This window comes from Ostrea edulis, chromosome 4 (assembly GCF_947568905.1).
Source record: "Ostrea edulis chromosome 4, xbOstEdul1.1, whole genome shotgun sequence".
In the NCBI taxonomy this organism is placed as follows: domain Eukaryota; kingdom Metazoa; phylum Mollusca; class Bivalvia; order Ostreida; family Ostreidae; genus Ostrea; species Ostrea edulis.
This window is the reverse complement of record NC_079167.1, coordinates 88165940-88192474: the sequence shown is the minus strand read 5'-3', so window position 1 is coordinate 88192474 and position 26535 is coordinate 88165940. Positions and strand designations below refer to the sequence as shown.

General features: G+C 34.2%; 2 protein-coding genes and 1 long non-coding RNA gene across 7 annotated transcripts in view; all 3 read left to right on the top strand.

Moving 5' to 3' along the window:
- LOC125668240 (interferon regulatory factor 1-like) overlaps positions 1–10510 on the top strand; it is a 31093-nt gene extending 20583 nt beyond the window's left edge. The window contains exons 1-9 of one of the 4 annotated variants that reach the window (XM_048902095.2): positions 5388–6128; positions 7337–7574; positions 7775–7957; positions 8141–8313; positions 8423–8531; positions 8646–8783; positions 8956–9111; positions 9220–9326; positions 9494–10510. In XM_048902095.2, coding sequence (XP_048758052.2) covers positions 7337–7574; positions 7775–7957; positions 8141–8313; positions 8423–8531; positions 8646–8783; positions 8956–9111; positions 9220–9326; positions 9494–9529 — 1140 coding nt within the window. In that variant the 5' untranslated portion in view covers positions 5388–6128 and the 3' untranslated portion in view covers positions 9530–10510. Of the gene's footprint in view, positions 1–5387; positions 6129–7336; positions 7575–7774; positions 7958–8140; positions 8314–8422; positions 8532–8645; positions 8784–8955; positions 9112–9219 lie in introns of those variants that run through there. The other 3 variants (XM_048902094.2, XM_056164140.1, XM_056164139.1) reach the window with 3 other exon arrangements.
- Positions 10511–10708: 198 nt separating this feature from the next.
- LOC130054422 (uncharacterized) lies at positions 10709–18659 on the top strand. Its single transcript, XR_008802737.1, has 2 exons — positions 10709–10846; positions 17891–18659. It is a non-coding gene; the product is annotated as an uncharacterized LOC130054422 (long non-coding RNA).
- A 2082-nt stretch (positions 18660–20741) lies between these two features.
- On the top strand, positions 20742–26535 carry LOC125668241 (interferon regulatory factor 2). 2 transcript variants are annotated; one of them, XM_048902097.2, is made up of 9 exons: positions 20742–21109; positions 21223–21494; positions 23854–24024; positions 24160–24257; positions 24361–24454; positions 24922–25023; positions 25125–25168; positions 25260–25443; positions 25858–26535. In XM_048902097.2, the coding sequence occupies exons 2-9, from the start codon at positions 21260–21262 to the stop codon at positions 25908–25910; spliced, it is 981 nt and encodes a 326-aa protein (XP_048758054.2). In that variant the 5' UTR covers positions 20742–21109; positions 21223–21259; the 3' UTR covers positions 25911–26535. The 2 variants fall into 2 exon arrangements, with proteins under 2 accessions (XP_048758054.2, XP_048758053.2); XM_048902096.2 differs by having other exon boundaries at positions 24343–24454.

Genomic DNA, 26535 nt, shown 5'->3' with positions numbered 1-26535 from the left:
ATTGACTAAATACAGGGGGTATATATACACTTAAATGTAGGGATATTGACTAAATACAGGGGTATATATACACTTAAATGTAGGGGTATTGACTAAATACAGGGTATATATACACTTAAATGTAGGGATATTGACTAAATACAGGGGTATATATACACTTAAATGTAGGGGTATTGACTAAATACAGGGGTATATATACACTTAAATGTAGGGGTATTGACTAAATACAGGGGGTATATATACACTTAAATGTAGGGATATTGACTAAATACAGGGGGTATATATACACTTAAATGTAGGGGTATTGACTAAATACAGGGGGTATATATACACTTAAATGTAGGGGTATTGACTAAATACAGGGGGTATATATACACTTAAATGTAGGGGTATTGACTAAATACAGGGGTATATATACACTTAAATGTAGGGATATTGACTAAATACAGGGGTATATATACACTTAAATGTAGGGGTATTGACTAAATACAGGGGGTATATATACACTTAAATGTAGGGGTATTGACTAAATACAGGGGGTATATATACACTTAAATGTAGGGGTATTGACTAAATACAGGGGTATATATACACTTAAATGTAGGGGTATTGACTAAATACAGGGGGTATATATACACTTAAATGTAGGGATATTGACTAAATACAGGGGGTATATATACACTTAAATGTAGGGGTATTGACTAAATACAGGGGGTATATACACTTAAATGTAGGGGTATTGACTAAATACAGGGGGTATATATACACTTAAATGTAGGGATATTGACTAAATACAGGGGTATATATACACTTAAATGTAGGGGTATTGACTAAATACAGGGTATATATACACTTAAATGTAGGGGTATTGACTAAATACAGGGTATATATACACTTAAATGTAGGGATATTGACTAAATACAGGGGTATATATACACTTAAATGTAGGGGTATTGACTAAATACAGGGGGTATATACATATATATACACTTAAATGTAGGGATATTGACTAAATACAGGGGTATATATACACGTAAATGTAGGGGTATTGACTAAATACAGGGGGTATATATACACTTAAATGTAGGGGTATTGACTAAATACAGGGGGTATATATACACTTAAATGTAGGGGTATTGACTAAATACAGGGGGTATATATACACTTAAATGTAGGGATATTGACTAAATACAGGGGATATATATACACTTAAATGTAGGGATATTGACTAAATACAGGGGTATATATACACTTAAATGTAGGGGTATTGACTAAATACAGGGGGTATATATACACTTAAATGTAGGGATATTGACTAAATACAGGGGATATATATACACTTAAATGTAGGGATATTGACTAAATACAGGGGATATATATACACTTAAATGTAGGGATATTGACTAAATACAGGGGATATATATACACTTAAATGTAGGGATATTGACTAAATACAGGGGTATATATACACTTAAATGTAGGGGTATTGACTAAATACAGGGGGTATATATACACTTAAATGTAGGGATATTGACTAAATACAGGGGTATATATACACTTAAATGTAGGGGTATTGACTAAATACAGGGGTATATATACACTTAAATGTAGGGGTATTGACTAAATACAGGGGGTATATATACACTTAAATGTAGGGATATTGACTAAATACAGGGGTATATATACACTTAAATGTAGGAGTATTGACTAAATACAGGGGGCATATACACACTTAAATGTAGGGGTGTTGACTAAATACATGGGGTATATATACACTTTAATGTAGGGATATTGACTAAATACAGGGGATATATAAATATATATACACTTAAATGTAGGGATATTGACTAAATACAGGGGGTATATATACACTTAAATGTAGGGGTATTGACTAAATACAGGGTATATATACACTTAAATGTAGGGATATTGACTAAATACAGGGGATATCTATACACTTTCGTTAACTAACAAATCTATTATGAATAGTGATCTCTTTAGGATGAAGGAGTAGTGAGCTTGGGCTTAACCCTCTCCTTTCCTATCATATGCCCAAAAGCCACTGTATTAGGTGATGATGCAACACATAGTACCTGTGTCGAATAAGCAAGCAAAGCAACACATTGTCGAATAACTATGTAAAGCAACACACTGTCGTAAAGCAACGCACTGTCGTAAAACTGTGTAAAAGCAACACATTGTCAAATAACTATGAAAAAGCAAGACACTGTCAAATAACTATGAAAAAGCAACATACTGTCAAATAACTATGTAAAGCAACACAATGTCGTATAACTATGAAAAAGTAACACACTGTCAAATAACTATGAAAAAGCAACACACTGTCGTAAAGCAACACACTGTCGTATAACTGTGTAAAAGCAACACACTGTAAAATAACTATGAAAAAGCACCAAAAAATGTCGTATAACTGTAAAAACAATACATTGTCGAATAACTATGTAAAAGCAAAACATTGTCAAATACCTATGCAAAAAAGTCTTTGTCGAATATTACGTAGAAATCAGCACCTGTGTCAAATAACCACAATTTTGAAGTCACCTGCGTTTACTCAGGTGACCTATTGTAATTGGTTGTCGTCGTGCGTCGTGTGTTAACAATTGAACATTTTTCACTTCTTCTTGATAACTACCAATCCAATTCTTTTCAAATTTGGTATGAAGCATCTTTGGGACAAAAGGGGGGGGGGGGCATAAATTGTAAATTTCAGGACTTCAGCACCCCTGGGGCCCTAGGGATGGGGGCAAAACTTGCCCAAAATTGACCAATTTTCAAAAATCTTCATCTCAAGAACCGCACACGTGTAAGAAAAACTAAATGCATAGTGATGTAAAGTAGGAAGGTCTCTACCAAAATTGTTGATTTCATGATCCCCGGGGTAGGGGTTCTTGTCCCAGGGTGGGACCAAACTTGGTATATAATGTTTACGTGTAAAACACTCATATAACATCTTCTTTAGTGCTATTGATACTAAATTGAAACTAAATTGATATTTAGAAAGAACAGGTAGTCCTTTACCAAAATTGTAAATCTAATGATCCCAGGGGTAGGGGTTCTGACCCCAGGGTGGGGCCAAACTTAGTATTTATGTTTAAGTTTGCTGATACTGTATAAGATCTAAATGCATACTTAGGAATAGCAGAAAAGAATGTACAAAAAATGGTGAATTTCTCAACCCAAGGTTTTGACTCTATAGGATGGGTCCAAATTAGTTGTATCTTTTTATGTTTTAATGTAAATACACCTATCATATTATGTAAAGCCTTTCATCGGTGTATGCACTTTTGAGGGCAGTGAAGATTTAAGAACACATCTTGTTTTATACTGTTGCTGAACATTAGAATTTAGCTTAGATATTCAGAACAGGAAATCTATTCCAGATTACATAGCCCATGGAAGTATTGATTCTTTTTCACTAGTACTCTGGAGACCGATAAGGCCTGTGAGCCTCTTGTTTTAAGATATAGGGTGTTGCAGGGTGGTTTGCACGTGGTGGGGGAGGGAGAGAGAGAGAGAGAGAGAGAGAGAGAGAGAGAGAGAGAGAGAGAGAGAGAGAAGACGGAGACATAGCCCAATGCCCTCTACGCTTCTATTCTAAGGAAAACACATTGTTCCAAGCCCACTATGCCTCCATTCTAAGGAAAGCACACTGGATTCGTCGAGAAATGAGTTGGGGAGATAGAGGCCGATCCAGGAATTTTTGAAAGGGGTGTGTGTCTACCAAAAATTTTGGATTTTAGAGGGGGGTTCACCCTCAAAATGCATTATTTTTACCTTTTGCATTTTTTTTTTTAACGAAGAGGGGGGTCAGACGCCCGGAATCCTCCTCTGGATCCGCTACTGAGAGAGAGAGAGAGAGAGAGAGAGAGAGAGAGAGAGAGAGAAAGCGCACACAAGTTTGTCCGCACGGCACGTACGAGTTACCCCTCTTGTGTCGCATCATGTACATGCATTGCGTCGAGTCGCAGGCTTAGTTTCTTACTTACACGTGGCGCAACACCCTCCCCCAATCATGATACTATGAATTTTTAGTGATTAAGAAACACATACAGATACACTTCTTGTTTTAGTGTGAAAATTAGGAAAATGGGTAGATCTAAAATATTTACATATCACACGGACGCAAGCCTTGATGGTCGGAATCGAAATAATTAGTACCAATTGAAAATATTATTGATGAAAAAAAATATGTTGTTACAAAATGCACATATGTATACATGAACATGTAGGCTGATAGAGGGGGAAATAATCTGTAAACGTAATGTACAAAGATAATTATTCAGTATTATCGGAACAAGTTTTGCACCATTTCAGAACACATTGCCACGTTCAGATGCGCTGGCAGAGTAAATGAATGAAGACTGAAGGTTTTTACTATCTAAATTATTGCATTCCTTCAACTAAAGCAATTTTAGAAACATGTACATCTCTCTCTCTCTCTCTCTCTCTCTCTCTCTCTCTCTCTCTCTCTCTCTCTCTGTGTGTGTGTGTGTGTTACAATGACGGTGTTTATAGTATTTACTTACGTATATATGTACTAATTCATTATGCAATGACTGCCTTTCGCGGGCCCTTGATTGGAATAAATTATTATCATTATCAATAATATATGAAAGAACTTGTTCCATATGTAGAAATGTGTAGAAATTAAGACAAAATGCATTTTATTTTTATATTCTTTGCTTAGGGTTATAGAAAGAAGCAAATTAAATTGCTGCATGCCTTTTGACAAAAAATGTTCTAACTTAAAAAAAACCTTAATGCCAATGATAAGCTGATCTGGTCGAATGTAGCTTGTGTAAAATGAAGGCGGGGTTGGGGGGGGGGGGGGGTTGGGGGGGGAGAGAAGGTGGCACCCTCTCCTATGCAGAAATACGGTACCCAGGGTAAGTTACATATATGAGTAAAACAACATACAAATCGCCATGATATTATATGTAGAAGTACAGTCAAGTCTACAAAAGGTATCATTTAGTGCACCAGATACACAATGTATATAATTATTATTTACATTTTTAAAAATGAATATGACCATCTACATATAATACTTCTCCTGATCTAGCGGGCTTCACTCACTGATTGGCCGTAAGGTTTCAATATAAAGTTTGGATGACCACACTACATCATTCTTACAATGTGATTGGTCACTGAGAACAAAAGTAAAACCCGTTTTATTGAAATTCATGAAAAGCCTCTCCTGAAGGTTTGCACGCTGTGTCATGCTGTTACTGAAATAATACCCCACCCACTGGCCAGGCATACTAATCTACACCTGTACGTTGTAACATACCGTATGTAGATGATGCATATAGGCCTAGTGTACAGTGAACAATTGATCTCCTATTGCAGCCACCCCCCCCCTTTTTTTTTTGGCTTGCAATACAAAGACTGTACACGTGTCTTGAGGTTTATTGGTGGTTGTATCGTATAATCTTAAATTCGTTGTACATTATGATTATGCATTATACACATTATCTTCTGCTTGTGAAAGACAGATTTTATAGGAGCACACTTTGCATTACTGAATCATAAATAAGTTCTATGATATGATTTATATAATAATATGTTACAATTATTGTTTTATATTGCTTTATGGCATTAGTACGCAACCATCTTGTTCCTATTTCATTCAATTCATATTATTCTACATTCATAAATATATCTTATGTTTACGTTATTCATAGCGGGGATTTTTATGTTATCAAAAATAGATACTAGTAGTTTTGGTTTCTATTTCTATTTCTATTTGGGGTTCCCTGGCTATTTTTAGCTGCTGTCATTATTGTGCAGCGTATGCAGGGCTATGATTATCGAATGTTTTTAAAGCGCTGTGTCTCAATGCATTAAAGGATTTTGTTTCATAAACAACCTTTAAAAATATGTGTCGGCTATCAAATTGTGCTTTCATGAGTGTGTATAAAAATAGATTCATATTCCGAGTAAACGTCTGGAATTCCCAGAAGTTGCGGTCATGTGACCAGCCGATTGCATATTAAACATTGACAGCCGAAGAACGTTTACTCATAACTGCTTAGGTTGTACATGAATGAAATACTACTGTGAATATTAAAACTTAATTTGGGTGGATACAGTCATATATTGTAAAGGTAAGACGATGCACATCTACTGTTTTAAATTAAATCGAGCTTTATTTCTGCATGCAATGTTTATTCTTATTTTCGGAAAGTGAACTAGAAACTGGGTCATGTTTCATTTGTGTGTATTGCATCAAAACATTGAAAAAGAAATAACAGAAAAGCAAAGATATAGAATTAAAACTTAAAGTAAGCTTTTATTATAAATGTTGATTATGAAAAGAAAAGAAAAACAAACTAATTACTGCACAAGCACTTATAACGTCCAATACAGGTCGGTGTTTTGACCCCAAAAAAATTTCCTTGTCAGTGCATGCAGCCGATTTTAAAATATATCGTCATCCCTGTTCTTTTCTGCATTTATACGTACTCGTGCAAGTGTTGTTTTGTGTAGTCTGAGTTTGTGGTTTGCATGATTTATTTTTTGTCTACATTTATGTAGGCCTATGTACATATTACGGGTATGTGACTATTCGCTATGGGGTATATATACACGTAGATTCCTTATTTTCAAATGCTGTCAGGCATCACAAATTATCAATTACTAGTACTTGATTAATACAATAACAAAGACATGGGAAGATATACAATGTGTTTACATGTTATAAGGGCAGATGCAAAACATGCAATATACCTTTGTATTTTCAAAATACGCAACCGTTTAAGTTGCATATGATAACTGTTCGTCCAGGGTGACATCGTAGTCATCGATAAACAACATACTCTATTTTTCTGCAGTTTATGCACTATGACTATCGTTGCACGGATGGCTGACTCAGTACATTGGCCTGCTACCCGCATTGATTTTGGCGGGTTGCCATATATTCGATTTAAACTTCCTTGTTGAGAAATTTGAAATGACCTACCTACGTGCCATCTCTTCGTGCCGATAAGTCGTCATATCAGTTAAATGTGTACCTGTCATATCTACATATGTAGTGGCGGATTTTAGAATGGAGGTCACCCCCCCCCCCCCGCCTTTGTTTGAACATTTTAAACACAAAATTATAACGTTTTGTCTTCTGGGGGTCTAGAACACCTTTTTTTAAACTGACATGAAAATTTCTGAATCCGCCCTCAGTATTGTTATTATTTTTCAATGGTAGATCAAGATTTTTTCCCCCTTCAAAGTGGTCCGCCGGTGTGGTCTAGATTGCCCCTCCCTGCTAAACCCGCTGATTTAAGTTATTTAGATTATGCAATAATAATTCTGTTTGCAGATGGTTCAGAAAAAGCATAGCCAGCCCGTTATTACCCAGAGGAAACCAATACGACCCATCGAGCGCCAGAAAATGAGACCATGGTTAGTTAATCTCCTAAACAACGAAAATGTTGCGGGATTTTCCTGGGAGTCTCGGCATTATGAAACTTTCCGGATTTCATGGAGGCACGCTGCGCGCCAAGGCTGGGACCCAGAGGTGGACGCCAGCCTCTTCGAAAGATGGGCCAAACATACGGGTACATTAATATTGATAACTCACTGAACCAGTAACAATGTTTCACAAAACAATTGTTGTGCAATTTCAAGTATGTGAAACATGACCTACAGCGTTAGCTTTAAATCTATACTTGTAACCCAGTAAACAAAACTTGTTATTTTAAAGCCCTTTTCCGTACTTGACATCCAGAGTCATAATGCTTAAGTGTTGCAAATTCAGGGAAGTTCGTTGATGGGGATGAACCAGACCCAAAGAGATGGAAGGCCAACTTCCGATGTGCTTTGAACAGTCTGCCCGACGTGAGGCAACTGAAGGACCAAGGTCAGAGGAAGGGCAAAGATGCCTATAAAGTGTACCAGTTCCTGAACGAGAAAAAAACCGTCCACAAGCACAAAGTCACAGGTGCGAAAAAACATCAAATTCAACTTCAACGGACATCACATTCTTTATAAAAACCTCTTCGTTATCTAATATTTGTTAGGTTTAATATGATTGATGGTGAAGGTCAACAACACATGAATTGGAAATACTGTAGAAATGTATCTTGACATTGGTTTATACTGATTTGGTCTGTTGATGTTTCAGAGCGAACCTCCGTCCCAAAAATTACTCATACCAAAACGAAGAGGACTCTGAGGGCCAGAAATGCCAAGAGAATCTCTTATGCAAAGATGATCGAGATGGACTCTGAGGGTGAGGAGGACGATTCTTCCTCGGATTTCATCATGTCCGAATCTGACTACTCCACCTCCTTAGGGGTATGTATAACATCACGACCGATTCTTGTCCTCTTACATCTGTATATATTTTGTATGTGTTTATTTGAATCATATTATGCAATGATTTATTTTTTTTTACCGTTTTCAGGACCAGACGCCCGAACGAATGGATGACATGACGTCAGATATTGAGCCAATGCACGAGGACGGTCTAGAAACACGCCTACCCGACTTCAACAAAATCTGCAAGTCCACAGGTATATTTAAACTAATATTCAACAGGAAACACACATCGCATAAAATCTAGAACACGTACCTTTACCCCATTGCCCAATATCAGTAATTACATTGCGATATTTCATATTTGGTAGACCTCACCTCTCTGCAGAAGTATTTGCCCTCGGAGAAGGACCTCAGGATTCATGTGTCATGTTCTAGCCCTTCTACCAACAGTCTCTTTAACGCCCTCACCCAGGTATCTCCATCGGCAGCAGGGACAAGAGATGATGGTGAGGTTTTATTTATTTATTTATTTTTATTTTTTTTGTAAAAATAAAATATATTTTCAAGCCTTTGCAGATTTCCGGCAGATTTCTATGATCCTCCAGTCTGATCCTATCACCTGATTTTTTCAGTGCATTGCTAGACCTATCTGAACTTTAATATTTTTACGGTTAACAGAATCCGCCTCCACCACCAGTAGCACAATAACCGATGAAGAGCTGGTCCAAATGGTCTTGGAATCCGAAGTCCAAACACCGGAAAACGATTTTCCGGACCTGTGGGGTAGTGGATTTCCTGTGCCACAAGAGGTCGCTTATGTGGACGCCATTATTGGTAAGTCATATCAATTTGAAGAATTCATTACATACCTTTGGATATACCGAGATGTGACATACATATTGTATTACTCTATTTGTCATGTTGAATATTTGTATCTTTCAGAAGAGGGTGACACAACCTATTTTATTTTGGACAATGTTGAGAATGAAGTGGTCATTACTGATACTCCAGCAGTGCGATGTGAACAGATTACAAATGGAGAACTTATGGTAAGGAACAGTTCACCTTCCTGCACAGAAATTAATTCAGTGCTAAAAGATTTTTTAAAAATATAATAGGACCTGTTGATCAATTGCTTGCGTGGAATTTATCTTTAGAACTTCAGATAAAGAGGACGTTAATAAAGGCTGATTTTTATAAAATATATATTTTGTAGCAGTACACTGGCTTATCGGACTTGGCGCAGCTATGAACCGTTTGTCTGTTTGAACACAACTGATAAATCCAATTATCATCCGTCAGTCGGATTGACCATTCAACGCAGGCCCTCCGAGTGTATTCGCCCACCACGTGACACTGATTCATTCTTCATAAATCTATGTATAATATTTCTGGTGACTAAGAGTGATGATGTAAAGTGGTCTCTGTTTTGTGCAATACCTTATCCTGCTGTCATGTGACTGAGAAACTGCCAACTTGCTCCGCATTCCATGTGATAATAATAAAAAAACACGTGACTGTCACAGAGTGACTGAAAAGAAACTATTCAGTTAAGGAGGTACTCTACATCGTCATAATGGCTGACTTCCTTTTAAAACATGGAGGAAAATATAAATATCGGCAATATTTCTCTATTCATTTCTATTATCATCGTCTAGCTGATTAGGTTAGCACGTCGACTGCTGAACTGTAGATCGCGGGTTCGAGTCCAGCAGGGGTTTTAGATTTTTTTTTCAAATTGCTTTCTACTAAAACTGCATTTTTTGACTAAATGAAGTAAATTTGAAAGTTTTCAATTTCATATCCTCAATATGCATATCTTCCACTTTTCATCCATATCAAGGAAAATATAAATATCAGCAATATTTCTCTATTCATCTCTATTATCATCGTCTAGCTGAGTAAGTTAGCACGTCGACTGCTGAACTGTAGATCGCGGGTTCGAGTCCAGCAGGGGTTTTAGATTTTTTTTTTCAAATTGCTTTCTACTAAAACTGCATTTTTTGACTAAATGAAGTAAATTTGAAAGTTTTCAATTTCATATCCTCAATATACATATCTTCCACTTTTCATCCATATCAAATTTCTCTGGTGTAGCATACCTCCTTAACAAGGACCAAATAATGAAAAAATAATAATAATGCAATAACGTTTGCGAGTTGAGGAGATACTCATTATATTTTGTCTACACATTGTTATTCCATGTATATATTGAATAAAATTAAATAGAAAATAGAGTTGATTGTTTGACACTGGGAGTTGAGTTAGTAAGGTTATAAAAAAAAGGGGGGGGGGTAAGGCAACGGAAGGATCATCGTACACTTGTGTTATATAAAGTACTCTCCATTGACAGTGTAACAAATCCAGATTTCTTTAAAATTTACGTAAACAACGAAATAAAAACGGACGTCTTAAGCATTTTAATTTAAGCTATTAGTGCGTCTTATCTAAACCTACAATATTTTACACCGCTCAGCAACGGAGTCTTTTTCCGGATCATTGGTTTGCGCTTGACAATGCCTGGTCGAAGTTTAATTGCTCTATAATGTGATTTTTAAACTAAGACATGGTAAGTTGATTTCAAATATATAAATATAGAATGAGCGTAGACAATATCAATTAATAATAGTGATTAATAAGCGATGTTTTTAGTTCAATTATGCAATTTTTAATGGTTATAAGGGAGAGGGCATGTCCTCCATGTTAACTACATGCTATGTACAATATTGCTTTATATATTACGAATTACTTCTCTACAATACACATGATGTATTCATTTAAGAATAATTAATTTTGTTGTACTAATAACTAATACTGAAAATGTCAGTACTTGAAAATATGAGACCTTTATGTGTAAAAACAGTCACTGCCCTTTAAGTAACACTAGCTCTATATCTAAAACAAAAAATATATACATTGTATATATATATTGTTTTAAAACTTTACAAGTATGATAGTTTGGTATGTAACTTTAACAATAACAAGAGGCCCAAGGGCCACATCGCTCACCTGGATTACCTTGGCCCATATCTAAAGACTTTCCATATATATTTGCATGTAAAACCTTAGTCCGTATTGTGGCCCCAACCTACCCCTGGAGGCCATGATTTTTACAAACTTGAATCTGCACTATGTCAGGAAGCTTTCATGTAAATATCGTGCAATACAAGTATGATAGTTTGGTATGTAACTTTAACAATAACAAGAGGCCCAAGGGCCACATCGCTCACCTGGATTACCTTGGCCCATATCTATAAAGACTTTCCATATATATTTGCATGTAAAACCTTAGTCCGTATTGTGGCCCCAACCTACCCCTGGAGGCCATGATTTTTACAAACTTGAATCTGCACTATGTCAGGAAGCTTTCATGTAAATATCATGCAGCTCTTCTGGCTCATTGGTTCTTGAAAAGATGATTTTTAAAGATTTTCTCTATTTATTCTCATGTAAAACTTTGATCCCCTATTATGGCCCCAATCTACCCCCGTGGGCCATGATTTGAACAAACTTGAATCTGCACTATGTCAGGAAGCTTTCATGAAAATTTCAGCTCCTGGTTCTTGAGAAGATTTTTAAATGACCCCACCCTATTTTTGCATTTTTGTGATTATCTCCCCTTTGAAGGGGGCATGGCCCTTCATTTGAACAAACTTGAAAGCCCTTTACCCAAGGATGCTTTTGGCCAAGTTTGGTTATAATTGGCCCACTGGTTCTTGAGAAGAAGATGAAAATGTGAAAAGTTTACGACGACGCCGACGACAGACAACGGACAAATTTTGATCAGAAAAGCTCACGTGAGCCTTCGGCTCAGGTGAGCTAATAATTGATAAACTTAGGTTTAAGACTTTATCATAATCAAGATTTCGGTTCCATCGAATATATAAAATTATATAGAAATTAATTTTTGTACTGGAAGACAATAATGTAATTTTGCTTCCTTCAGAGCCTCTGGATAAGTTTTATAACACAAACAGTAATAATAAAATCTATAAACCCTTTTTCTGTCATTGAAATAATAAATCACGATTTTACAACAAAAAGTTTTGACACCAAAATGACAGCTATTATTTTGGTTATTTCGGGGATTAAAAAAAACATTTATTTTGGTTATTTCAGGGATATAAGAACATTCATTTTGGTTGTATCGGGGATAGAAAAACATTTATTTTGGTTATTTCGGGGATATAGGGACATTTATTTTGGTTATTTCGGGGATAGAAAAACAATTATTTTGGTTATTTCGGGGATATAAGGACATTTAAGGATACTTGATACAATAAAAATTTCTACTAAAGAAAAACCCTCAAACGAAGGGATTTGTAAATTTTATACGATGTTGAACAGTTGAAATATATTATATTATCGGTACAAATTTTATCCATTGTTTGGGATTTTATTGAGAAATCATGCATGGAATAAATTACAATCCATATAATAAATTGTTTTCATATTACTTAAAGAGGTTCGTACCTGAGATTTGGAGTAATATAATTTTTTTGGGAAGTGTATATTTGATTTCTGTATTGAAGGAGAACCTTTTTGCACTTAAAATTTATTCAATTAAACTTAATTTATCTGTTGGTGTCAACACAACATAATCAACACAAATCAATCATTACATAAAATTGATACATAATCATGTCTTCTAACACTACAGATAAAAAACAGTTTAATACTAGTAATGAAAATAAATAATGACATTTTGCACTTGATATACGAAAAAAATCATATCTTTTGGAAGTTTAACTTAAAAGGACATATTAGGAGTAGATTTCACATAATTTTCAAGGTCTTCTCTTAAAATCTAAAATGGAATTTAAAAAAGTGGGGGCTAGAGACCAAATTTTACAGGGATCCTTCGGTCAATAATAATTAATGACAATATACAATGACAGGATCCCCATGATTCCTCTGCCCGGTATAACTATGGAGAATAAATTTGTTTTCGCTGTTGACCAGCCTTAAAAATGATGTCTTTAAACTTTATAAAACTGGTAAAATAAGTAAAAACTTTTATTGATCAGAATCTACTGTCTAATGTGTTCACAAGAATTCGCATAAAAATTAAGGTTGTACATTATAACAGAAGATCATTTTAGTGTGCATTATTTGTTTTGTAAACAATTAAAGATTGAGTTGTGTTATTGTTTACGAAATTTTCAAAATAAATGGTTATCGATCTAAGTTTATTATATCTTTCACATTTCAAGCATTCTTCGGGTAAAATGTGGCATCTAAAAGTTAAAATTTGTGACTATACAAAATTAAGATGCTTTATATTACAACATTGATATTTCACTGGTTTGTTTACATAAAAAGACTCGAGTCTTTGTTTACTTAACACCGATTTAAGGCTAAAATAATGCTTTATTCTTGCATTCAGAAGGTTAAAATGTTGGCTGTCAACATTAAAGGAGTTATATTTTTAATGTTTCACATCAAATTAAAAAAATTTTTTTTTTAAAATCGTGAACCAGTCCCTTTAAAGGTGCAAATTGTGACACAGTTGCACCACTTTGCAGTTCCTATCGAACTAAACTTTATAATCGTTCGAAGTAGTTTATAGTGAAAAACGTTTGTCTTTATTTAATCGATGTGACTGAGAAAATTCAGTTGCAGCTGAAACTCTCAACGTGCTCTCCTTTCCGCCCAGAGAGTCTTGCATTGCGTTTTCTAAGTTCGTCTCTAAGCGCATTGAGGTCCTACGAACCGTAATCCGCCTTCGTTACTAAATATTCAACAACTTTCTAATCTTCCGACGCTCTCTTAAACTTGAGGTTAGAAACGCCTTGGACGTTAACGGCAATCGGAACTCTTCGAATGTCTCGCGCACTCAACATAGATCTCGGATGTAATACGATGGCACCATTCATGAGAGAATTTGATGCATTGCTGTGACAATGCATCAAATTCTCTCATGGATGCCATCGTATTACATCCGAGATCTGTGTTGAGTGCGCGAGACATTCGAGGAGTTCCGATTGACGTTAACGGATCATGCGCCACCTGTAATCAAGGGCGAGTAATTTGAAGTTTTCTTTTCTCTTTTATTTTCCTTTTTTCCAATCATTTTGTTGATATTTTCATTATTATCGAAGACGGTATTATTATAGGTGTTTTTTAAAATTTGATTTTATATAAAGTTTACCATTTTAGAAAAGTTTGATTATGTGGTCATTTAATGAAAATATATCTGAAATATGAAAAACTTAAAGCATATCATACAATTATATCAGTTTACTGGATAAAGTTGTTCCTAAAGACGGTAAGCTTTGTTAAAAAGCTATACATGTGTGCCCAATTCTATTTATGAATGTATCTTAGATACATGAATAAAATAATGTTCAAATCAAACTTTACAATTACACAAACAATATTTCTACAAGAACTAAGTAAAAAGCCATGAACATGCAAATCATTAAAAAAAAATACATATGAAGTATTCAATTCAGAAAAAAAGGAAATATATTCTAACTTTGTGTGTACACTAAGTAAGCAAATTCTTAAGAAAACTACCATCAGACCCATAAATAGAGTATTTGTGAACATGATTTTTTCTTTAAAAACCACTGAAAATGTAAAATTTCTTCAGATCCCATATAGATAATAGAGACCTTTGAAAACAATGATTTTCTGAGAGTATGCAACCCTTTAACTATAGATAAGAATGTTTGCATGGAGATCTTTTCGAGATTTGGGGTAAAAACATGAAATTTGTAAAAATAATAACCGAAAACTGGAAAAACTCTTTAGATCTGATAGAGTAGTCATTGACATTTGTTTTGTGAACGTATGTAACCCTTTGATTATGTAAAAATGAACATCAAATTGTTTGACATAAATATGTAGGGACATATACGGGTCTTGGGGCTAAAACATGATTTTTTTCTTTAAAAATCAACGAAAATGGAAAACTTCTTTAGATCATCTATAAATAATAAGAACCTTTATATTACAAGGGATAAGAGTGACCTATACGTTTGTATAACTACGGAAAAAATATTCTGAATCAGATTAAATATACTTTTAAATTAGAAGCCTGATTGTCCCTAATTAACCGGATAATAGCCCTCATGTGAAACGTACATAAACAGAACCATATATCACCGTCAAAAAATTGCTATTAAAATTCCATACAAACTTGTTATGAGGATATAGTAGCATTCATAACAATTTCGTGGAACTGTATCTTCACGAAAATATACAAAATGTCTGTAAAAAAAATAAAGGAAATCGTCGCATAATAGACTTGATAAAGAAATCAATAGAAACAGTTATTGCCCTTGGATTCAATGTTTTGAAATGTATCATTGATTATTAATCTATAACTTAGACTTTTGAAATATTTAATTTTTAACAAGATTTTTTACAATAACTATAGAAAAAGACTCCAACAATTTATGTTCCTATCATGCATAAATCTAAATAAATCATTGATTTTGCAAAATCTTATGATATCATAGGAGGGTGGAATTACTTTAATTCCATTTTAATTAGCGTAAAAAGAGAACTAAAACCCAAGAGTTTGAATTTCGTTGTGTACAGCTTCCATTTTACCGGAACTTGTAAGAGATGTCTCCATATGTGTGAAAAATTCTCGAGCGAGACGTTAAGCAAGATACAGTCAATCAATCATTGCGTAAGCAATCAGCTTCCAAATGTGGAGATATGGCCTTTTACGGAAAATGTTGATTTTTATACGCATCTACTCTTGCTTGTAGTATTTTATTTCTTCTTCTAAATCTTATGCTTTCGTATCTGTATATTCTTGCATGAAATGTTTTGTTGTTGTCTTCTTTATTCTCACACACACACACACACACACACACACACACACACACACACACACACACACACACACACACACACACAAAACCACGCAAAATATATTTGCTGACTAGCCCAGGAAGCATATCGGGGAGCCGGAAGTTTATCAAAATATAATATGTACAATGTATTTGATAAGCATAATACATACACGTTTTATGACATGCAAATACAAATACGAATAACAAATAACATGCTGTATTACTGATATGAAAAACTTGTTGGCCAGGATGAAAACCAGAGATAAAAAAAACTTATATTTCCAAAAAGAAAAAGAAAAAACTCTCTGGAAACCTTAGCCCGATAGTGTTGAAACAAATACTAAAAATATAATTACAATTATATTTTTATTTAAGTTTGATGTGTCTTCTTCTGAAGACGGGCTAGAACTGATTCTTCGTGCTATTCGAACACTTATAGACTCACACCATGTGACTTAATACGCCAATTTCATTGGAGATCTTATTTCCGAATCTATATAAGACAATTATTTTCCGCTAATCTCCGTACCGCGGAAAATATTAATTGTATTTTTTTGTTAATCTGTGTTATGTGTGCATGCATGCTATGTGTCTTTGATATGCATGAATGTGATATTCGGTTAAAAAGCTCTACAGAGCTTGTGTTTGATTTTGTTGAATGTATATAGTGCCGACTTTAAATAAAATTTACTTTACTTTGCGATCTTTACTACGCCAGTACGCCATTATTTTACAGGAAGTTTAACTTAGCCTATAGTTTCCAATAAACGTTGTAAATTAAGAGATATAAGTTAAGTCAACATTGCAGAGTCGAATTAAATTAATACGAAGGATTAATATTCTTCTTTTGATGAAAATTGCTTTCATTAGGATTGAATGAAGAAAATTAACCAGATTGCACTGTCAAACAGATGTCTTTTCCCTTTAGCACTGCAGAGATTGTTTCTGCCTGTTCGTCTTTCAATTCTACAGGTCAATTCTGTGTCCACTGCACATCGTACTCTTTTTTGTCTTCAAGCTCTTTGCGAATGGTACGTTTCACTGTTTTCCATATATGATAGTGGGCGGTTCTTCATTGAGCGTTCGTTTTCGAACAACAAGTGGAACACAAATAACAGATTCCGGTAAAATGGCAGTCAATTTGAATCGAGAAAAGTGACATTTCAAATTGTCCAGTTTACAATATTATTTTACGTATTTTTATAGCGTTAAAGACTATCAGTGATGTTAGTTGTATTCAATTTTAACTTCAAATTTACGCGTTTATTCTTTGGTGATTTTAAAATTCTTTTTGGAGCGATTCTGTAATTTTCTGCTACATTACGCCGTAATTTACAGGAGGCGTTCTAACTGTGGTGCGGGCCTGTCCCGAGACACAGTTAGATTATTCTACATGTAACTAAGCTGGGGGGGGGGGGGGACTCGGTGGTGTAATATCCGTTTACATAACAAGTAATCTAGGCCTAATCTCGGTTGAGATTCGGCTCGGCTGAATATTTGGACTGACGCCTTCATCGAATCTCGGAGCAGTCCTTCATAATTCATGTCTGCATGGAAATTTACTTCCAGCTTCGACCGGTTCTAGCAATTAATGTGCACTTAATCATATTTCCTCAAACCGTTAGGTCCTACACCTTCTCCAGTGCAACGGTTTGAGAAACCTATCAATATAGTGTCAATTAGATGTATTTGATTTTTTAATCGCCCTTCTTTTTTCAATCGCAATGATATCTCCTTACATGATTTTTACTCTAAATTAAAATGTGAAAACCTCCATGTAAAATTCTGTAAATTTATTCTAGGTCTTCATAGAAAAAGCTCAAACTTTGCAACACTATCCAAACTTGGCAGGTTTCCACTACATTTACACTCCCTGTAAACATGACATGTTGACTTAGTACCAATGCATCGTCCCGTGGTATCTTTTGCATTCCATTCAATCATATGTACTTGTACTACGTGCCTATTACTATTATTATGTGTCATTGCATATATTGTTATTATTTTCTTCCTGTGTGTATTTCTGACTGTTTTGCATTAGGATACACGGTGGTACTTACATATATTACATCAAGTAATGTCTCGTGTTATGTACATTGTCTAAGCTCATACTACTAGTATTACTGTATATTATGTGTGAACCATATGAAACCATATTGCACATATGCACTCATTATAAACATGACATGTTGATCTAGTACCAATGCACCGTCCCGTGGTATCTTTTGCATTACAGTGGAGTTAATCATATGTACTTATACTACCTTTACTATTATTACATGTAGTGTTGTTATGTACATGTATATATATAGACATCTATATATATATATTTTCCCCTATGTGTATTTCTGACTGTTTTGCATTAGGATACACGGTGGTACTTACATATAATACAAATAAGTATTATCATGTTCAAATGTCTCATGTATGAACATTGCGCATACTAATAGTGCATATTTCACTCTTGTTTTGTTTTTCTTTTTATCGTCATTGCACATTGAAATTTTAACAATCATGTATGCTGTATGCCCGAGAGGGCCCTAATTTGGAAATAAATCATATTCTATTCTATACGGCTGTGGGGTGTGGGGATTTTCAAATAATGCAATTATAGAAATAGTCCACCTTAAATCTTGCAAATTATTATTGAAATTATAACAATCCCGAGCTGGATTCGTCGTTAAAAAAACAGCGAGGATGATAATAACGAAAGTTTTACGTTACTATCATCATTCATTTCCGTTACTATCATCCTCGCTGTTTTTTCAACGACGAATTTTCTGTTCATATGAGCCGTATAAAAGATAAAATAACACCTGATCGTAATTGTTGCTAGTGTATGATATTTCTTGCCTACATATCATTCGCAAATAAACAATACAAATAGATATAATAAGTAAACATGGTCTTTCCGGAATTTCCTTCCGCCATCTTGGGATGATAGTAACGATCGTTACTATCATCAGTTTAATACCAGTGAATAATGTTACAAACCAATACGCGAAAGTTTAATACCAGTGAATAATGTTACAAACCAATACGCGAAAGTTTAATACCAGTGAATAATGTTACAAACCAATACGCGAAAGTTTAATACTAGTGAATAATGTTACAAACCAATACGCGAAAGAGATTGCGTGGTTTAAGAAGGTCTCCACTATCCTTAACAATTGCGGACTTTCAAACATTTGGCAAAATAACGCATGTAATCCACACTGGCTAAAGTCAAAAGTAAAACTTATTTTACTCGATCAATTCAAGCAAAAAACAAAATTTTGACATTAAAACGCTATCAAAAACTATAAACTATAGAATGTACAAGGATGAATTAAAATTCGAAAAATATTTGGATATCCTACCCAGAAAAGATGCTATTTCGAATCTGTAATCATCAATTACCTATCAAAAGTGGACGTTGGCGAAACGAGCCCAGAGAAACAATTAAGACATTGTAATAGAAGTTGATGATGGATTCCGCTACATGTTTAATTGCAAGTCTCTGATTGATATAAGAAAACAATGTTTATCACCGAAACAAATACCTCTCAAAAATATCATCATATTAAAAAATATAATGAATTCAAACAAGCAATCTTTTCTAAGAAAATTGTGTTCCTTTATAAGAAATATTAATAAACTATGCTCCCCGACCCAATGACTATTCCAATCTAAAACTGCATATTTTGCCAATGTCCATACTCGCGCATGTCTTAAAACATTTAGTGATATATTACAATCACTTTTATATAGAATACATCATGTATTAAATCTCTGTATACAATATGTGTAATTGTGAAGAGAAATAAATTCAGTTCAGTTCAGAGAGGATCTGCAATTTTAATTAGATTGGATATATCATCCTAGTTCGGGGGGGGGGGGGGGGGGGGGGGAGGGGGGGAATGTCCAATCTGGCCAATTAATGAAATTATGTTCCACGATCTTCTTCGAGATAATCCTTTTAAAGAATGTTCATCTGAAGAGGGGGGATTATAAAAAAAAAAAAAAAAAAAAAAATTTGAACCACTACATCAATAAACTTTACATCAAAAAGGTATCCTACAGAATAAATCCTGTCCAATCTGAATAACTCTTTGGCTTCAATAGAACCATATTACAGTCACTGATTTTAATGGTTTCCCTACACCGGAGTCTTTGCATCATTTTTTTTAAAAAATTATTTATTTATATATGTATTTTTTTTTTACAAATTTAATAAGAAAGTCCACGTACGCATCCCCCCACCTCACACATAACACGTACTTACGACAACATTACAAAATCACCAGTAATTATACGTTTAACATCTACATGTACATACTTACGACAACATTACAAAATCACCAGTAATTATACGTTTAACATCTACATGTACATACTTACGACAACATTACAAAATCACCAGTAATTATACGTTTAACATCTACATGTACATACTTACGACAACATTACAAAATCACCAGTAATTATACGTTTAACATCTACATACTTACGACAACATTACAAAATCACCAGTAATTATACGTTTAACATCTAGATCTCTGGTGACATCAAGTAATTTAGTCATCAGACCTGCTGCATAGTAAACACCGATCCACCAATGTATTCTTAAACAGCCCCGATATAAATAGATATTTGACCTAAGTCATCTGGAGTCACGTGACTCAATACCAAGAAACGATCAATTAATATTCTTTGGGAAATCCTCATTTCTTTATCGTGGCGGCAAATTCACATCTTGCTTTCTGAAAATTTTGAAGATTTGAGAAAATGTCTTTTCCTTTTACACCAATACAGAAATTTTATTTGTCTATATTCTAAATACTTCTGACACGTGGGTTCTCGGTAAACACATAACATATCACACAATGCATTGCGCCGCTCAACACTAACTGCCGTTTTCCGAAAACAAAATTGTCGGGCTGTGAATTTTCTGAAAATCAGCTCACTCTGCAGCGGATAGCTTCAAAGTAGTGAGTGCCGGGCGTTGAGGAGGACGGACTATAGTACTGTCTCGATCATTAGTAAGTCTCCAAGAGCGGCTATTACAATTGTCAGATAAGATATAAAGCCTATTTCATTAAAAAAAAATTGTGTAGGTTTTGCATTAATCTTTTTTTTTTTTTTCCATTTCTAGACATTTGTGTTTACTGTGTTTCCAAGGAAAACTATCAATGGGAATGGACAATATTAGACAGACAGGCGGAATAATGACGAAAAAACGTCCGGTGGAGAGGCAGAAGATGCGGCCGTGGATCCAGGACATGTTGGACAATGGGGGTGTGCAAGGTTTGGAGTGGTTCGATAAATCGCAGAATCTCTTTAGAATTAACTGGAAGCATGGGTCCAGACACGGGTTCAATACCACAAAAGATGCCAGCCTCTTCGAGAAATACGCCCAACACACAGGTAATGTCAATTGCATGGCTGATTTTCTTCCTCTTTGTCACCCCTCAAAACATTCTCATGATTCAGCAATATCTTCATGTGATTTGATTTTAAATTTGAGCTTATTTTGAAATTTGAATGCTGAATAGAACGAACTTGAGTCTATATATTACCAAAGATTGAAGCTGTGCTTTATATATAATATAGGCTTTCATACTTGTATTCAATTTGCCACAAAGCAAGTTTTGAGGGGTTTTTTTATGTCTGATTTGATGCCATGATATTTAAAATTGTATATAGATTCTATATGTATACATAAATATTCAATAAAATGAAGGGAAAGTTTTTTTTTCCGTTGCACTATATAAATAATAAATATATCATTCACTGGTGTCAATATAATTTTCATGTGATGCATCAATTGCTAAGAAAAAATATTCTTATTTAAAAAGAATAAAAACAAAACTTTCTTGAATGAGAGATAATAAAAAATGAGGAATAATTTGGAATAGAAAATGGTACATTTTTTTTTTTACTTGTAGTGTACATACATGAATAATATTGTTTTAAATGATTTATCATTTTCCATGGTGTTCTATAATTAAATTACGGCCGGGTTACTGAAAATATCTTAAAATAAGAAATCAGATATTCATTTGACTTCATATGATAATATTTCAAATAATATTGAATAAATGAACAAGGCTAAATCAAATATACTATGATACAATTTTACAAATATACTGCCTTTCATAATAATAATTCAAGTATATGAAATACATGAAAAATAAAACTCGTTACAAGTTTATTTACATTTTGAGTGTCTAAAGAAATATTGTCGAGGAAATTCTATTACTTACTAATAAATTACAAATATTCATAAGTATTGTTCTGTACCAATGCTTTATAAATAGAATTTCTAGTTTTATTATGTTATGTAGATCTATATGATTTCATGTCTAAAAAAAGAATTATAGTTTTAATCCTAGATCCTTCTATTTTTATTCCTGTATGCTATAAGTTGTGAAATCAAGGAATCGTTATTCATTGTGAAATAAAACATCAAGTACTCGTGTGTTTATGAAGTTGTAGAAAAATTATCCGCCCTACAGTGAAAAAGTCGGCATGAAATGTAGGTAACGTGTCTGATTTCAATCTTTACTGTAAATATTGACATTTCAAAAAGTTCAGTATATTCTCTGTCGCAATGCAAAAAATGGTTGATCTACAATGTATTTCTGAACTTTTCTCATTGAATTTTATTGTACTACAAAACATTATTTATTATAGAAACAATTACCGATCTCTTAAAACTCGAACAAAAATGACGACATCAAACACCGATGCGCCTTATAATGGATCAATATTCATATTTAGAAAAAAAGCGGTTGCCAATTCATTCGTTACATAGGACATTTGCAGCTGGTCTCTGATAATCTCATTTTAATTTCGTAGAAGAATGTAATGTTCAAAGATTTTATTAAAAAGTGCCTATTGTTTGGAAATATGAGTGTTCAGATAGCTGCCGAAAACGTATCATTTTCTTCTTCTTATACTTTATTGATAATAATATAGGTCTATGATATCCTTTAAAATTAATTAATTTAAAAAAAACATCACATTGGCATCCCCCAAAACCAAAGATATTGATGATAATAATAAAACACACATAATTACGACAATAACAACAAATCAATGTCATAAAATGTGAATTGTTTTGCGTCTTCAAAATCTATATAGTAATTCTCATATTAGTAAACATTTAAATTACTTACTATAATCATGATAATATCATTTTAAAAATTCAATGCAAGGGGGAAATAAACAGATATTGAATGATAAACAAATAATTGTTAAAATTGCAACCCGCTATTTGTTAAAAACAATATACAGTGTGTATTAAATTGAAAATCAATATTCATACTTGTAGGATTTGTTTTCGAATAATACAATATAAAGAAGGTATTATTCATTAAGATGAAATATATTAAAATTGACATTTTGACTACATGTATTTCAAAATATATACAGATGTGAGAAAAGCTTCATTTGTAAGCAAATATTTCGCTATTCATATTTTAACGAAATGGTCTTTCTTTTTTCTTCAAAAAATTCCCCTGAAAACATTTCTTATCCTTTCTTTTTTTTTGGATAATATTGATAACGTGTGTGTATAATTATCTTTCTTAGAATATTTCTAAATTGGAGAAGAAATGCCATCATGAAAAGGTGACTTTGTATGGGATAACGTAGGGAAGACTCACCTTCGTCTCATTAATGTACACTGTATAACACATGCTAATCAAAAATCTCAATTTCATTCGCTGTTTACGATTTTGTAAGAATAAATCAGTTATTTCTGAAATTTGTTTTTTATTAGGACGTTGGGATCCGAATGATCTAAACCCCAAAAAATGGAAGGCAAATTTCCGATGCGCCCTGAACAGCCTGCAAAACGTCATGGAGGTGAAAAACCTGGGTGAGAGCAAAGGTGCCCATGCGTACCGCGTTTACCAATTTTTGCTGGAGGAGGAAACAAAACCAAAAGATGGTAATAAGACTTATAGTATTATTGGTGGGGTTTAATTTTTTTTAATTTACAATTTTTAGAATCTCAATTCACAATTCAAATCTACCACTTTGAATTTGACCCCAACGTTACGAAATAATCGCATCTTTCATTAAGGGCATCAAAGAAAACACAATAAAAAGAAACCAGACAAAGGAAAATCAAAAAAACTTTGCAAATTTGATGATGCAACCGACGAAGAGCCTGAAAAAGAGGTAGGATTCGATTCTTATTGATTTGGAATGCTATTTTGATTTATTTAAAATCATAAATATATTAATTCAAACAAAATTGATAAAGAATTGTTCTGTTGATCAGACATTGTTAATAAGTAAACAAGAAATCGACGAACCAATGCCCGCATCGGATGAAGAGGCGGCGGCCCCACAACAGGACACCCCCTTACTTACCAGTAAGTAAAGGCACGGATCTTATAAAACTGGATCAAATAACATGTTCACAGAGAGGGTCTGTTGTTGCCCGTTGGATCCGCTCGGTATACTTATGTATATATTTGATAGACCAGGAAATTATTTTTAAAAAATCAAAACTCAAAGAATTTTAATTTACAGCAAAAACAGACAAACAAACCAAAGCTTGATTTTAAAATATATTTTATTGAGAAACTCAATAGGATCGGGCAATAGGCATAATCTATGTAGGCTCTCTCCTTAATACAAAGGTCAAGTATAAAGATATGATTGTGAAGGTGTGACAGTATCGTAATGAGGTTTACATGAAAATATTTATTAGGAGTATTGCTGAATTTTTGCTATGTAATGTATTTTTTATAGATCAAATGTTCTACAGATTCATACATACACTTACAAAACCCTCCACCTTCGGTCACACACATAAGCTTAATATTTTTTGTTACAGAGCGACAGGTCGATTGCTATACATATCAGCACCATATGGCCGGATGCATTGTCATACAGAGCCCAAGAAAGAGGCCAGCGCCATACTCAACCGAGAAAGATGGTACGTGCTAAAAACATGAAAGACATTTTAAAATTTTTAAAAAAAAATGTGTATATCTGTAGATCAAATGTCGGTAACATCATCAATTGACACGTTTACAGATTGTGAAGATCCGGTGGAGATGACGTCATTAGAAGACGCCCAGGTAACCTTTTAAGGACTCTTTATCAAATACTTGGAATCTAAAGATTAGAAACTCCATTTATTTATCATTCAATAAAAATTGAAATTTTTAGCTGATGGCACACGCTGCAAAGCGAAACAGAAGTACCGATGATGACGAAAGTTTGTCGTATTCGCAGCTGTCTGTGACTGACGAATCGTCAAACATCTCGTGCACTTCAGATTCCAGTTCCTCGAGTCCAGGAGAAGAGACAGACAACGTACCGCATTTCTCCAATCTTTTATCAGACAATACGGGTAAGATAATTTTTGTGGTTGGAACGTGGGTGTCCATGAAAAGTGAAGATAATGAACAGTGATCAATCTCATAAATCCCATAAGAACTACAAAATAGACAGTTGGGCAAACACGGATCCCTGAATATACCAGAGGTGGGATCAGATACCTAGGAGGAGAAGGCATCCCCTGTCGACCGGTCACACCCGCCGTGAGCCCTATATCTTGATCATGTAAACGGAGTAATCCGTTGTCAAATTCAATGTGCCAAGAAAGGTCTAACAATCTATATGAAACGCGTCCAACAGCATTGGCCTTTTAACCCTTCTCTGGGATTTCCCCCTTTTATGTGGAGCATATAGTGGCAATATAATTCTTGTGCATGCCATGTTATAAATATCCTGTTTGAAATATCTCTTTCTGCTCTGGTTTTAGATGGTGATTGGGTTATTGAAAGCGAGGAAACTGTAACTACAACCGACTCCTGAACGAACCACTACACAAAAGTTGTAACTGAATACCGCAAAAATAATGACAGTAATTAACGGCGTCTACATCAATACGATGACCGCGATCAACAATGCCTACAGCAAGACAATGACAGTGATTAGCATTCTCTACAGCTAGACAATGACAGTGATTAGCATTCTCTACAGCTAGACAATGACAGTGATTAGCATTCTCTACAGCTAGACAATGACAGTGATTAGCGATGTCTACCGATAGACAACTGTGATTAGCGATGTCTACAGCTGGACGACAGTGATTAGCGATGTCTACAGCTGGACGACAGTGATTAGCAATGTCTACCGATAGACAACCATGACTATATAGTATAATTCTTTGTGTCTACATTTGCTGACTAATAGCAATGGGCAAAAAAGAAATGTTTTTACAACCTTCGTTTTACATTGCACATGCATGTTCATTTATCACCCTTTTGATATTAATCATGTTTATATAAAAACAAATCGTTAACTCACCACATTGATTTTACTTTGTCAAAGTTCACTGCAGTGTATATAGTGCTTTGCATGATATTTTATTGTTTTTATATGCGTTTCTCAATAAATTATTTACTGTTGAATCATTGAATAAAAAAGCAGAGCTTTC

Bases quoted from the DNA above. Each gene is read 5' to 3' on its own strand.
- LOC125668241 (XM_048902096.2), top strand. From the start codon at position 21,260: ATGGGAATGGACAATATTAGACAGACAGGCGGAATAATGACGAAAAAA. The intron at 21,495-23,853 runs GTAATGTCAATT...GTTTTTTATTAG, and splicing joins GAAATACGCCCAACACACAG to GACGTTGGGATCCGAATGAT. The intron at 24,258-24,342 runs GTAGGATTCGAT...AAATTGATAAAG, and splicing joins ACGAAGAGCCTGAAAAAGAG to AATTGTTCTGTTGATCAGAC.